The 16,013-nt window shown below is 41.2% G+C and overlaps 1 protein-coding gene across 2 annotated transcripts in view; it reads right to left on the reverse strand.

Moving 5' to 3' along the window:
- The window catches only part of jhy (junctional cadherin complex regulator), a 30,455-nt gene extending 16,154 nt beyond the window's left edge, over positions 1–14,301 (reverse strand). Inside the window, exons 1-2 of one of the 2 annotated variants that reach the window (XM_020463779.2) lie at positions 14,161–14,301; positions 7,808–8,624 (exon numbers count right to left, since the gene is read on the reverse strand). In XM_020463779.2, coding sequence (XP_020319368.1) covers positions 7,808–8,620 — 813 coding nt within the window. In that variant the 5' untranslated portion in view covers positions 8,621–8,624; positions 14,161–14,301. Of the gene's footprint in view, positions 1–7,807; positions 8,625–13,014; positions 14,112–14,160 lie in introns of those variants that run through there. The other variant, XM_031807678.1, reaches the window with a different exon arrangement.
- Positions 14,302–16,013: the final 1,712 nt, after the last annotated feature.

The following is a 16,013-nucleotide window of genomic DNA, read 5'->3' on the forward strand; positions in this document are numbered from 1 at the left end:
ATAGTGGTGGCTGCATCATGTTATGGGTATGCTTGTAATCATTAAAGACTGGGGAGTAAAAAAAAATATTTAAAAAAAAGAAGGAATGGAGCTAAGCACAGACAAAATCCTAGAGGAAAACTTGGTTCAGTCTGCTGTCCACCAGACACTGAGAGATTATTTCACCTTTCAAAATATCCTTTAAAAATATTTTGAAATTAAATCAGTTTTAATCCCACTTTGTAACACAATAAAATGTGAAGTATGAATTATTTTGCAAAGCACTGTAAATGTTTTATGCATTTGAAAACCAGCTACAAAAACTATTTCACATATCCTTATTTATTTCAATGAGGTGCTATACAAGTACTCTGTAATACTTCTAATGGAATATCAGTGGTCAATGCAAAGCCTTCGTCTGCATCGTAAATGCCAATCTCACCTTAATATTACGATTTTTAAAAAGGAATTGTATGGACGTTAACAAGACTGAATATTGACCCAGCACATGTAAATCACCTCTCTCCAGAGACGCTGGGCAGAATTTAGGTGAAAAAGCTGGGCAGAATTCAGGTGAAAAAGCCGGATGTGGAGGTCCTGGGCTCTGCATGGTTACACGTGGTCTGCGATTGTGAGGCCGATTAAACATACTGCCAAATTCTCCAAAACGATGTTGATGGTAGAAAAATGTACATTAAATTCTCTGGCAACAGCTCTGGTCGACATTCCTGCAATTGCACGCCCCCTCAAAACTTGAGACATCTGTTTCATTGTGTTGTGTGACAAAACTGCACATTTTAGAGTGGCCTTTTATTGTCCCCAGCACAAGGTGCACCTGTGTAAGGATCATGCTTCTTGATATGCCACACCTGTCAGAAGGATGGATTATCTTGGCAAAGGAGAAATGCTCACTAGCAGAGATGTAAACAATTTTGTGCACAACATTTTAGAGAAATATGTTTTTGTGCATATTTTTTTTCTTCTTCTGGGATCTTTTATTTCAGCTCATGAAACATGGGACCAACACTTTACATGTTGCGTTTATATTTATGTTTGGTATAATAGCAAATAGGTGCCGAATGGCACATAATACTGTAGTTTACTGTGGGGTGTTCTAGCAAACAATCTCTTTATGTACAGTGTCTTCTGAAAGTATTCATACCCCTTGGCTTATTCCACATTTTGTTGTGTTACAGCGCTGTCAAATTGGTTGTTGATCATTGCTGGACAACCATTTTCAGGTCAAAACTATAACTCGGCCACTCGGAAGAATCACCGTCTTCTTGATAAGCAACTCCAGTGTAGATTTGGCCTTGTGTTATTGTTATTGTCCTGCTGAAAGGTGAAATAATCTCTCAGTGTCTGGTGGACAGCAGACTGAACCAAGTTTTCCTCTAGGATTTTGTCTGTGTTTAGCTCCATTCCTTTTTTTCAAAAATCTTTTTTTTACTCCCCAGTCTTTAATGATTCAAGCATACCCATAACATGATGCAGCCACCACTATGCTTGAAAATATGGAGAGTGGTACTCTGTAATGTGTTGTATTGGATTTGCCCCTAACATAACAAATGTTTTGCAGTATTACTTTAGTGCCTTGTTACAAAAAGGATGCAAGTTTTGGAAAATGTTTATTCTGTACAAGCATCCTTCTTTTCTCTTGGTCAATTAGGTTATTATTGTAGAGTAACTACACTGTTGTTGATCCATCCTCAGTTTTCTCCTATCACAACCATTAAACTGTAACTACTTTAAAGTCACCATTGGCCTCATGGTGAAATCCCTGGGTGGTTTCCTTCCTCTACGGCAACTGAGTTAGGAAGGATGCCTGCATTTTTGTAACTGGGTGTATTGATACAGCATCCAAAATCCAAAGTGTAATTAATAACTTCACCATGCTCAAAGGGATATTCGGTGTCTCATTTTCTTTCTTTACCCATCTACCACTATGTGCCCTTCTTTGCAAGGCATTGGAATATCTCCCTGTTCTTTGTGGTTGACTCTGTGTTTGAAATTCAATTGCCAACTGAGGGACCTTACAGATAATTGTATGTGTGTGGTAGAGATGAGATAGTCATTAAAAAATCATGTTAAAACACTATTATTGCACACAGAGTAAGTCCATGCAACTTATTATGTGACTTGTTAAGCACATTTTTACTCCTAACCTTATTTAGACTATTTGACTAAAGACATTTCAGCTTTTCATTTTTAGTTCATTTGTAAACATTTCAAAAAACATTATTCCATTTTGACATTATGGGCTATTGTATGTAGGCCAGTGACCAAAAAATCTAAATGTAATCCATTTTAAATTCAGGCTGTAACACAACAACATTTGGAAAAGTCAAGGGCTATGAATGCTTTCTGAAGGCCCTGTATATAGTTTTCAACAGTAAAATAGCTTATTTCTGTAGGCCTTTGAGTAGAATAGGACTAGTTCTTCACTATACCAGTGAGATTATTAGATTAAAGAAATGTAATAAATTGTCTATTCTTGTGTAAGTGGTGTTTAGTTTTGTATATTGTCATGGCTTGTGCAAAAACAAATTCCCTTTTAGGCCAAGACCATTTTCTGCTGATACCTTTAAGAGGAAATGGAAGCTTCTGAAATGAAAGGCATGGGAGACTCTTTCTCCTTCCATTCGTCAAACAATCAATTTGACATGTAAAGGTCTGTTGCTTAATCCCCCTCAGCCCGTTTGAATTAACAATACAGAACAAACAATTAAATGCCCTGTTGATTTACACAACACACACTTCAGGTAGTGGGTTTAGTAGAGATTAGAGTAAAGGAGAAGTTACTCAAATCCAGAAACTCCCAAGTGATGTCATACATTGGAGCTAGTTCAGTGTAGTTTGCCCTCTCCCACTCTCTCTCCCTGGAGTGCAGAACTGAGAAAGCTGCAAAAATGGGTCATGTGACTTGTGAAGTTGCTGGATGCAGACCTCACTCTGCTCGTTTGTCAGTGAATGCATCAGGGCCTAAAATTAACACCCACCACCAGCCAATTGAGGGTAGATTTTGGCATTGGCGGTTAAGATGTCCATTTCACCAGCCATGCTGGCAGGTGGTCAGGGCTCCACAGTGCGAGCATTCCCTCGCATTTGTGAATAAAAATGGTCATTTATGATCACATTTATAGTAAAATAAAAATAAAAAAGTCTTTCTGACGTTTTGTTTCATAGCTAGTAAATGAATCGCACAAGGTCAAAGAACTACAAATCCTACATAGCCTATTCCACCTCGCACTGCAACACTGCCTGGCTGGGGGCTGTGCGCATGTGAAGAGATCAGTAAAAGGTTCATTTTTAGAAGCGCTGTGCACAGGCATAAAAGTTGGTCTAATTTACTTGAAATGAAAGTCTACTGAAGTGAGACTTTGTCCTTGTGTTTCTTGGCTATTTACATTGATAGATTCACAAGCTAGGTTGTTTTTCTATGTTTGAATTTTAACTGCTAGGGAAGAAAAGACACTTCTACTACTTAGACTCAACCTCGCAGGTTACCTTACCATGGTAACCTCACTCCCTTAAAGGGGCAGGTGGAAATGTTTGTCTCATCTGTGATATTTTGGTTAAAAGACTCAGGTCACAAAAAATGTAATTCAACAATATACCATATTACTTCTTACTAGTAATAATTGTATTGTTTTGTTACATTACAAAATATGCTCATCCATTGTGTGTGTTTTGTTGGTGTCTCTGACTGGCTGATATATTTTAAAATCTACATGCAACAGTGGATGGTAGACCAAAAAGTTAATTTTATGCCCTGGAATGCATGATTTGCAAATCCACAAACTGTGGACAACTTCATTGTTTTATTGAAAGCATACGGCCGCATTAGCTATTTTTGTCAAAAGTTCTGTTGGTTTTGAGTCAGTGTGTATGGAAATGTGTACTTTTCCACCTTAAATATTTGTGATTATTTTATATCGCAGACTGCCTCCACAACTGTGCATGTGACCCCTCAAAAAAACAACCAAGAACATGTCTGATGAAGAAAGAGTCACGAGTGAGGAGGAAGAGTAGCCTAATTGAACTCCTTGACAAGAGTCACTAGAGACTCAAAGCCACAAGAGGGTAGAACACATTTCAAACTTTGCTTTAGATGTGTTATTTATTTGAGCCAGAGTAGTCTATTCTGATGAAGAATTGAGGCAAATTGAACTTCAGACGGCAGCCTCTGTTCTAGAAACCGAGGCTGCAACAGCAGCTGGGCCGGGGGCCCAATCCATCCCTGCAGAGAATTAGAATTCATGACTACAATTCTTACAGACATGGAGGAGCTTATTGTTGATTTGGAGCAGTTAGTTTGCTTTTGCAACCACATGGATTTTTTGCTGCCCACAAAAACTCTGGTGTCTTGTAAAAAAATCTGTATTCCAAAAAGGAATTGAAGACCTTATTCCAGCTGGGCCAAATGGACAATTATCCAACGAGTAAGTAGCTAAACTTTACTTTATTGAATGATCTCTTATTATAAACCTCTATGTGGAGTTTAGTGGGTTTATGTTTTCACATTTGTCCAAAACACTATATAGCCTATGTTTATTTATCCCAATGTTTTTGAGATATTCTATTCTGCAATGTAAGGTGACACTGTCTATTGTCTCCTCAACCCCCCCCCCCCCCCCCCCCCCTGTCATAAATACATGCTAACCTGTAGAGCACCTAGGCCTATATGTCTACATCAGTGGAGGCTTCTCAGAGGAAGAAGGGGAGGCCATCCTCCTTAGTTAATGTCATTTATACCATTAAAAATTATTATTACAGATAACTTCTGTCCTCCTCTGGGTACATTGACTTCGATACAAAACCTAGGAGTTTCATGGTTCTCACACACAAAAAACAAAAACAAAATTATTTAGCTAGGTAAGTCACTTAAGAACAAATTCTTATTTTCAATGACGGCCTAGGAACAGTGTGTTAACTGCCTTGTTCAGAGGCAGAATGACAGATTTTAACATTGTCAGCTCAGGGATTCGATCTTGCAACCTTTCGGTTACTAGTACAGCGCTAACCACTAGGTACCTGCCACCCCTTCCATAGACTTACACAGTAATTATGATAACTTCCAGAGGAGTACTCCAACCAATCAGAGCTCTTGCAGCATGAACTGACATGTTGTCCACCGAATCAAAAGATCAGAGAATTAATCTAATACTGAAAGCATAAGCTGCAACTAGCTAGCCCTGCATTGCATAAAATGTGGTGAGTAGTTGACTCAAAGAGAGAGAAATACAATAGTTGAACAGTTTTGAACAAATTAATTTCTTCTAAAATGAAGGAGAAGCAAGATAGAGAGAGCTATATTTGGTTGTATTTAAAAATAAATAAAAAACGTTGACCTTCACTTAGCTCACAATGCAGATGGCTAGTTTAGCCTACTCAAACACCCGGCTCAAACAGAGAGGGACGCTATGTTAGCTAGCTGGCTATGGCTCTGGAACGCTCCCAAGTCAAGGTCTTGTCACCGGGGCCCGCCGGTGTAACTGCATGAATGTAGAGGGTTTACTAACGTGTTAGTTCTAGTATCTATGTTGACTATGATTTGACAACGATGTAGGCTGTGTGTAGCATTAGTGCATTAGTGGTCATGATATGAAGGTTTGGCTTGGAAAGCTGATGTGATGCACTGAAGTCCACAAGCGAAGGGAAAAGGTGAAAGGAGAACAGCGTGTAGATAGTGGCGAGAAGGAATAATATATACAACGAGCATAGTGATCATGCTGTTTTCATGTGGCTGCTATGAAAGTGAACTGTGTTTGCGTGTGATCAGAGGTGTATTCATTCCGCCGATTCTGTTGAAAAACATTTCTTAAAACGGAAGCAAGCGGAACGAAACAGGGATAAAAAGAACTAGATCAGCAAGATGTAGCCAAGAGTGTGCAAGGAGATATTGAATGTGTCACTGTCTGTCACTTTGATTACTCAAAATTCTCTCGACCTGTGCACCTACGTCGTAAACCTTCATTCATAGGCTAGGTTGTAGCAACCTCATGATGGGTATAGGGAAAATGTGAGCATCATGTAGTAGCCTAAACCTATCGATATTACATTGAACTGGGTGAATGGAATAAGAATGACAGTCATCCAATATGCTGTAATAGAAATAAGGCCATTATCCTCCCTCATCTTAAACAGCACCGACCACCACTGGTCTGATAACACAATAAGAACACCTCAAACTTCAAGGATCAGGCTAGACTACATACCTCTGCACGCTTGCTTTGTCGCTTTCGCTTCTCAAACAAGCTGTGTATTTTGGCACTGCGCCAGATCCAGTCCATAGAAATACAGTAGCAACAGCTGTATCTATAAGTATCCTTCGGTTGTCTGTCCCCATCATTTCAGATTGCATATCTTGTTCCTATGCATAGTCGCTGAAGTGCTTGGTACACACACACAGAGATGTAAGTTTGGCTGCAGGAGTATGTAACCCACATTGTATTTATTTCTAACTGCTACTAACCATCTTTTGCTTATCTTTTACCGGAAAACTGTGAAACTTCTTCCCTTGATTTCCTATATAAAGTGCAGCCAGGGGCCGAACACAAGCTTGCTCTTGCTGCCATCTCTTTTTCCACTTTGCATAATTAACTTTACCTGCGATAGTCCTAACTTTATCAACTTTCGCACCAGCTCCAAAATATCATGCCGTTTCTCCATAGCAGGGTCTCCCTCATGAGGGTGCCCACAAGTGCAGTTGTTACCTATTTTCGCTGCTGTGGCAGTCCGCTGTCACGCCTTGGTCTTAGTATTTTGTGTTTTCTTTATTTATTTGGTCAGGCCAGGGTGTGACATGGGTTATTGTGGTGTGTTTTTGTCTTAGGGGTTTGTGGGGTGTCTACGTAGTCTATGGCTGCCTGAGGCGGTTCTCAATCAGAGTCAGGTGATTAGCGTTGTCTCTGATTGGAAACCATATTTAGGCAGCCATATTCTGTGAGTGTTTTCGTGGGTGATTGTTCCTGTCTTTGTGTTTGCACCAGATAGGGCTGTTTCGGTTTTCACATTAAGTTTTTGGTTTTTGTAAAGTTCGTGTTTCTTTATTATTTCATAAACATGGATTGCAATAGCCACGCTGCATTTTGGTCCGATCTTTGCTACACCTCCTCGTCCGAGGAGGAGATTGAAGAAAGCCGTTACATCCGCTATATAAAATAATTGCACGTTGTAGGTGGAAAATTACATATTTCCAGACTCCAAACTGATAGTACTATTGACAAAAACTGCTAATTCGACCGTACACTTTCAAAGAAACTATGAATTTGTCCACAGATTTGTGAATCATGCATTCACTGACAACGAAGCAGAGTGAGGCCTGCATAGTCACATGACCCATTTTGCAGCGGTCTCAGTTCTGCACTCCAGGGACAGAGTATGGAATCACTTGGGAGTTTTGGATATGGGATAAACTATTCCTTTAAAGGAGATTAAGAGTTACAGTATGTTTGTGCAGCTCCTAGTGGCTAGTTTTTAAACTACAACCTAGGGAAAGGGGATACTTAGTTGCATAACTGAATGCATTCAACCGAATCTTTCGCATTTAACCCAACCCCTCTGAATCAGAGAGGTGCGGATGGCTGCCTTAATCGACATCCACGTCATCGGCGCTCGGGGAGCAGAAAGGCAGATTTTTCCACCTTGCAGGCTCTGGAATTTGGACAAGCAACCTTTCCGTTACTGTCCCCACGCTCTAACTGCTAGGCTACCTGCCTATTCAACAGGAGGGCAAAAATAATTGGAATAAACAAGAGGCCACCTGTGGTTGCCTTCATACACAACCACAAATTCAGAAACACAGCTTATCAACACATAAGCCTACCTGATTTTGGCTGTCTGATTTCACCTCCTTCTGTTGTGCATGTGCCCTCAGGTACGAGCCCTGTTTGGCTGCGTTGATCCCCAGTGTCACTCTGTTGCGTTCAATGATGTCCTCCCTTGGTATGTCTGGCTTTCTGCTGGACAAGTGCCGCGAACCCTTTGATTTAGAGGACATCGAATTCTGTAACTGTTTCTCGGCCACTGTCCCACTAGCCTGTCCGTACTGCTCTTGATTGTAGTAAATCTGAAAAGCTCTATCATATCTGTCATGTGTCTCCCTGTAACGGTCTTCCAGGTCAGGAAAGCTAGCTTGGATTTCACCACCAGTGGCATTGGTTGGATTCCTCATACCTCGGTTGGCCTTGACTCTCTGGTGTGGGTTTCTTTCCATGGCTTTTTCAGATGGCACACCAGGACTTGGGTGGGTGGACTCTGGCAAGCTATCCCCTCTAACTTGGTTCTGATGAAGGTGGTAGGAAAATGCAGGTGAAACCTCTCTGATAACTTGATTCTGCAGTGGGGGGAGGTGGTAAGATGTTAGGGGGTGTTTAGATTGAAGTTCGTTACTTGTGATTTCTGGAGTCATACTCTCTGCAAGATCTGGACTGCAGGAAAATATGTATCTGTATCCTCCACTCCCTGAAAGCTCCTGTCCTCTCTCGCTATGGCTCTCCTCAGATTGTTCATCCGAGTTGTAGGATTCTTCCTCGAGGGGAAGTGGTGGGGTCATCTTGTCGAACTGTCGAGCTCCCTCAAGATTAGTCCTCCAGTTGGGATCGTAGCGCAATTCTGCGTAGGTGTCATCGTAGTGCATCTGTCTGCAAAGTTTGAGAATAGAGGCGTTAGTAGAACATTTACATGACTAGTGGAATTTGCATTTTCTTTAGTGACCAACCTAAATCAGAACACGATTAATGGGAAAGACCAATGTGAATGATTAAATCATCATAAAAAGGTACAATAGGCTGGCCTATGATGAAATAAAATATATTGCAAGAAATGGAAGATCCTATTATTGTCATTGAATACAAAAGTATTAGGACCAAGTAGGCCTCCATTCCTGAAAATAAAGATTTTACGAAGAACACAAGCTTTGAGAGGTCAGCAGTACAATAGGTGTTACTGTACACCTCAACAATACTGATGGTGTCCTTAAACAATGAGAGTGAGTCCTTCTTTGAACAGACAAGCCGCTGTTCCAAATTGAATTTGACATCAGCACATTATTTGCCTGTATTTATACGTAATCTTCATATTTTCATCTCCTTATCCAATAATGAGGGAGTGCCTGAAGACTACTACTGGCGAATGGTTCACAAATGGGAATTTTCAGCTTAGAAAATGGACTGAAATTGCTACCTAATGTGCCCCTTTTAACTGGGATGAAAAGATCTCATTAAAATAATTAGCAGAGTGCCTCTTTGTTGTGCTGCTTGGCGGACGAGGGGAAGCGTACTCCTCATCTCATGATGCCCCTGCCCGGGGCTGCCTAGGTGTAGGGCACTTCACTCAATGAGGCCAAAAGGGTAAGGGATGGCTCAGTAATGACTGGAGAAGCTGGAGAATTTATTATGGATACAACACAGCTGGGCGACGTCTTCTTTACCGTGCACAAAACAACACCCATAGTCTATTATATGGTAGTCGAGATAATGACCAAACACGCAACAAAATGTACTCGGTTGATTTCAAGAAACAGTGTAAGAATAAAAACTGAACTGTGGGGGAAGTAAAAAGAGATTATGGAAAATGTTCAAACGTGTTTCTTTATCAGCATTCAAAAGAAATCACGAGGTAAACAGAAAAATATTGCACTGGATGAATAGAGGTGCTTGAATGGGGACATTCATTGATTGAATGACGAGTAGGCTATACATGGGTGTGAAATGCCCACTGTTGTGAATGTGGACGCCCGGCTTTGAGGACAGAGCCGATCAATGAGACTATGACGCTGGGAAATTGGGACTGTTCTCAGGGCAGACAATCTGAAATTGACCCTTTTGTGAGTATCTGCCATGGTCATTTTCACTGAAACAATGTGTGCCTACGTGGTGAAGTGGATCTTCATTTGGCGGGCATCAATCTGCCCGGAACCAACAATGAGAGAATAGCCCCTCTCTGTTTAGGGTGAAATTATTATTGCGAGGTCAGTGAGGAAACAGTTCCAGTAGATGGGGAGAGTGAAAAACAGATGTGGAGGTCCTCTCTTCAGATTCCTGCATCAGAGAGGTCTCTGGCATGTTGACAATGAAGAGCCGGCCAGTTAATGGACAGCAGAGTGACCACTTATTGTGATAACCTCCAACAAAATTTAAATCTAATTTGCCTTAAATGAAGGCAGTTACTCGGAAAGTACCTAAATTAGCCTGACACGTCTGCTGACAGCTCAATTAATTTGCCAATGCGTGCATCAGGCTCAATTATTGGCCTTGTTCCATTGTTGAGTGAAGAATGAACGCTATTCATCTTTTATCTTCCATGTGCTGTTTAGTGAGACAAATGCTTTATTGTTGCAGGAGTTTTCCATATAACATTTTACATAAGCACTGTATTATAATCTTTATTTTGATTAATTTGTGTACTTGAAAACAGTACTTTCAAATGCAATAAACAGATTAGACCTAATTAAAAGTGAGGCACTAATTTGCCTAAAGTAAATAGCGCAATGTTCAGAAAAGCAAAATAAAAAGTGGAATGCCTTGGCTCATTTGAAAACAATCACAGTTGGTTGTAACATTATTATCAATAAATAATGCCCTGTAGGCCTACTTCCCCTGTAGCCTATTTGTATTTTGGACACTTCTGATTATGATTTAGTGTACAACATAACATGTTCCAGTAAAGATTTGAATAAATAGCACATCTAGTTTAACTGAAATCTGATCAGCTTTTTCAAACATTACAACGGGGAAAAAATACATGTTTACACTAATGTTATAGGCTATACTACCCTTTGAGATGCACAACCATAGTGAAGAAGACAAATAAGTGTGAGGTGCCACTTATGATCTACTACTGCCACCTACTGACCAAACTGAAAATGTCTTAAAGTCTACTTTGGGAAAATACACTGAACAAAAATATCAATGCAAGCAACATGATTGGTCCAATGTTTCATGAACTGAAATAAATTATCCCTGAAAATGTCCATACGCAGAAAAAGTGTCGTTCTCTTAAATATTGTACACAAATTTGTTTATATACATGTTAGTGAGCATTTCTCCTTTGCCAAGATAATCCATCCACATGACAGGTGGAATATCAAGAAGCTGATTAAACAACATGATCATTGCACAGGTGCACCTTGTACTGGGGACAATAAAAGGCCACTCTAAAATGTGCAGTTTTGTCACACAACACAATGCCACAGATGTCTCAAGTTAAGGGAGCATGCAATTGGCATGGTGACTGCAGGAATGTCCACCAGAGCGGTTGCCAGAGAATTGGATGTTAATTTCTCCACCATAAGCTGCCTCCAACGTTGTCTTAGAGAATTTGGCCGTATGTCCAATTGGCCTCACAACCGCAGACCACATGTAACCACGCCAGCCCAGGATCTCCACATCCGGCTTCTTCACCTGCGGGATCGTCTGAGACCAGCCACCCAGACAGCTGATGAAACTGTGGGATGGCACAACCAAAGAATTTATGCACAAACTGTCACAAACCATCTCAGGGAAGTTCATCTGCATGCTTGTCATCCTCCCCAGGGTCATGACCTGACTACAGTGCGGCGTCGTAACTGACTTCAGTGGGCAAATGCTCACCTTGCTCACTACCACGCTGGAGAAGTGTACTCTTCACAGATGAATCCCAGTTTCAACTATACCAGGCAGATGGCGTGTATTCTGTCGTGTGGGAAAGCGGTTTGCGTATGTCACTGGTGTGAACAGAGTGCCCCATGGTGGCGGTGAGGTTATGGTATGGGCAGGCATAAGCTACGAACAAGAAACACAATTGCATTTTATCGATGGCAATTTTAATGCAGTGATACAGTGAAAAGATCCTGTCGTGCCATTCATCCGCCGCCATCCCCTCATGTTTCAGCATGATAATGCTCGCAAGGTTTTGTACACAATTATTGGAAGCTAAAAATGTCCCAGTTCTTCCATGGCCTGTGTACTCAACAGACATGTCACCCATTGAGCATGTTTGTGATGCTCTGGATTGATGTGTACAACAGCATGTTCCAGTTCCCACCAATATCCAGCAACTTTACACAGCCATGGAAGAGTAGTGGGACACATTCCACAGGCCACAATCAACAGCCTGATCAACTCTATGCGAAGGAGATGTGTTGCGCTGCATGAGGAAAATGGTGGTCACACCAGATACTGACTGGTTTTCTGATCCATGGCCCTACCTTTTTTAAAGGAATCTGTGACCAACAGATGTATATGTGTATTCCCAGTCATGTGAAATCCATAGATTAGGGCCTAAGGAATTCCTTTTAATTGACTGATTTCCTTATATGAACTGTAACTCAGTTAAATCTATGAAATTGTTGCATGCTGCATTTATATTTCTGTTCAGTGTATAAGATAACAATGTTTAGGCTTATTGCCAGTGATATTAATGCCTACTTGACATTATGCATCTACACCGGTCACATTAACTGTAGGCCTATTTCCAATGGCTGAGAATCTGTCAGGATCCATCCCATGCATAATAGAATTTGGATGAACTTGGCAGATTGACTGAATCTCTTTGGCAGATCATTTATGAATGGTGTTTTTGCCTCTTTGTATCTGCATCATGAGACAAATATTTATGTCCTGCTTTGTAAATACATTTTGAACATTAGACACATTTGTTGAAGAGTCACATTGATATTCAGCACAATGTCTTATGAGAAATCTATTTTATTTTACCCCTTCTGGATCGCAAACCTATTTACTTTTCATTCTCCTACACAGACGGCTATCCTAACAGTATTAAGTATAGGCTGAGTCATGCAAAAAATGTGAACAACATGGTTCAAGACTTGATTTCTACACTATTGTTTGATGTGGCAGATGAAAATGGTCCTCACAAAGCTATTACATGAGTTGCAAGTGTATTGTGTAGGCCTACTTTGGTTGTTTTTATATGTAGGCCTACTTCCATGCAGTAGTACAGGGCACTCTAGTTTTCAGTTTGCTTAGGTTATGATGACAGTATAACCATCACCATATAGCAGTGGTGATAAAGCAAAGGTTTAGGGCCTACCTGGACACCTCTTTGTCTCTGCTCTGCTGCTGGATGTTCTTTTTGTTCTGCCTGAGTGCTGATACCTCGAGACTATCATAGACATGAAGTTCCCCCTCATCTAGACATGAGCCATCTGTGTCTTCCTCTTGGGGTTGTGTCATTTTTTGGTCACCAGACTCGACACCAATTCGCCTCTGAAGCTCAAGCTGGTAGTCCCTCTCCTGGACCAAGCTCTCTGTGTCCGATTCAGCGGCGTCCCACAGGCTTAAACCAACCTCTGGTTTTAGTGGACAGGGTTTCCTGTGTTCATCCTTTAACCTGACATAAGTCTTTCCGTGCTCAGGTCCCTTTTTACCTTCCATTTTGTACTGGTGTGCTGAGGAAAAAGTTGAGAGCTTGGTTGTAGTTTAACTGTCACTGTCAGTATGCTGCTTTCATTACAGTACAGTAGGTGTGCACAGATGTTTACTTTACCGGTGGCTGCTTGTTCACTTCTTGCAAAACCTCTGTATCAAAAGCTAAATGACATATTCAGAATAGAATATTCGCGATATTTTCACACATTTCTTAGGCTTAGTTGATAACGTTAGCTGTCAGAAGCTGACATTGCCTTCAACTTTACTTGTTGTGGAGAATTAGTTAGCAAACTCAACACTTTGTTCAGAACCTTGAAAATAACAGAGGACTACTATCTAACCTTACCTCTGTAGCACATTTTTCGCACGTGTTGACAAATTGTAACGTTTGAAGTTTTGCCAGCCATGTTAAGAGGTAACTTAGGGAAGAAAGAAAGAGCGATAACACACAGCAAGCTCCCAATGCTTTCGCACAACACTGGGACATTTAAAAAAATCACAAAAAAATCACAATGAGACATCATCACACAAGTATGCCCGACGGCCCAATGGCTCATGAACTAACGTTAGCCTATACTTAGCCTATACTATCATTTGATTCTCTAATTAAACGTGTCACTTTATGTTGACTACTGAACTGGGTTTGCTTTGCTCCGTTTCTTGCTCCCCTAGGCAACAACCACCAACAACTATGGTTTGCTTGTCTATCTAAAACGTTTTAGACAGTTTATTAGCGTGAGAGAAAATGTTAAAAGCTGAGAGACGCTGGTATTATCGACTGGTTTATACAATGTCAAAAGACACTCACCAATGTTATTCTCCAGTTCTGAAGAAAGGCAACCATGGAAACGAAAGGACGCGTACAGACAGTGATTTGCGCCTGCGCAGGGGTGTTGGGGGCTTTGCAGGGCATCCAATTATGCCTATATTAAAATGACTGGACCAATTGACCCTTCGCTAATACGTGTCCTCTGAGACATGCAGCCCAGAGGGAAAAAGTTGTAAAGATAGAAGAGAAGCATGGAGAAAACGCAAAGGATGATTTGGGCCCAGTGGGAGTGACATTTTTTCCCTTTCGTTTGGCTGATCCATATGTAGTCTCAGGCCGGGTAGAAAATAAATTGGGTACTATTAAAATCGGCTCAAAGTGGACTTCAAATCACATTTTATTTGTCACGTGCGCTGAATACAACCGGTGTAGGCACCTTACCGTGAAATGCTTACTTTTTTTCGCACCATTGGTTAGAGCCTGTAAGTAAGCATTTCACTGTAAGGTTGTTGTATTGTAACCTGCTGTATTCGGCGCACGTGACAAATAAACGTTGATTTGATTTAACCAACAATGCAGTTCAAGAAATTGACTAAATAAACTAAAGTAGATTTTTTTGTAATAAAAAAGTAACACAAGAAAATGACATAACAATAACAAGGCTGTATACAGGTTGTACCTATACCGATTCAATGTGTGGGGGTACAGGTTAGTCGAGGTAATTTGACTATGCATAGATAATAAACAGCGAGTAGCACAGTGTAAAAAAAGCAGAGGGGGGTCAATGTAAATAGTCTGGTTATGGCTTGGGGGTAGAACCTGTTAAAGAGCCTTTTGGTGCTAGACTTGGCACTCCGGTACCGCTTGCCGTGAGGTAGCAGAGAGAACAGTCTATGGCTTGGGTGACTGGAGGCTTTAACAATTTTTTGGGCCTTCCTCTGACACCGCCAAGTATATAGGTCCTGGATGTCAGGAAGGTTAGCCTCAGTGATGTACTGGGCCATACACACTACCCTCTGTAGAGCCTTACGGTCAGATGCCGAGCAGTTGCCAAACCAGGTGATGATGCAGGATGCTCTTAACAGCGGAGCTGGATAACTTTTTGATGATCTGGGGACCAATGCCAAATCTTATCAGTCTCCTGAGGGGTGAAAAGTGTTGTTGTGCCCTCTTCACAACTGTCTTGGTGTGTTTGGACCAGTTGGTGATGAGGACACCAAGGAACTTGAAACTCTCAACCCACTCCACTTCATCCTGTTAATGGGGGCCTGTTCGGCCCTCCTTTTCCTATAGTCCACGATCTGCTCCTGTGATGATTTTCTGTGTTTCTTCCGTCTAGACGGAGGGGGGCGCTTAGTGTAACGCGACTAAGGACAAGACCTGTAACTTGCTTTGCTCTCCGGAGCAGGGTGCCTTTGAAAGGTGTGATTACTGGGGTGGCGTTAATTGTTGAGGTGGAGCAACTGAAATGGAAATTCCCTCTGATGGTTGCCGTTTGGTGTGACGCAGACCTGGTGGCGAGTGTGGTGAAACCAAGAAGACTTTGTCTGTCCTTTTGAGTTTTGAATATTTACCTGATAAAGTCATGTTAGGATATATCAGTTATCCAGTGAGAGCCTTTGTGCCGAACCCACTAAGGTGTTTCATATGACAATTCCGAGATGTCAGAAGTGTGCAGGAGGGCATGGGACAAAGGAATGTGTAGTATTGGTGGAAAATGCGGTGTGTCAATTGTGGGGGCAGCTCCATAGAATGTTGCTATTTAGCAGCATTGATTGGACTACGTTGTTTTTGGTATCTTTAAGTTTGTTTTCAATGTATTACACTAAGCATACAGTCTTGTTGTTTGGATGATGTTTAAATGTTTAAGTTGAAACGGTGCTGGAATAGCA

Source organism: Oncorhynchus kisutch, linkage group LG28, assembly GCF_002021735.2.
Source record: "Oncorhynchus kisutch isolate 150728-3 linkage group LG28, Okis_V2, whole genome shotgun sequence".
Taxonomy (NCBI): Eukaryota; Metazoa; Chordata; class Actinopteri; order Salmoniformes; family Salmonidae; genus Oncorhynchus; species Oncorhynchus kisutch.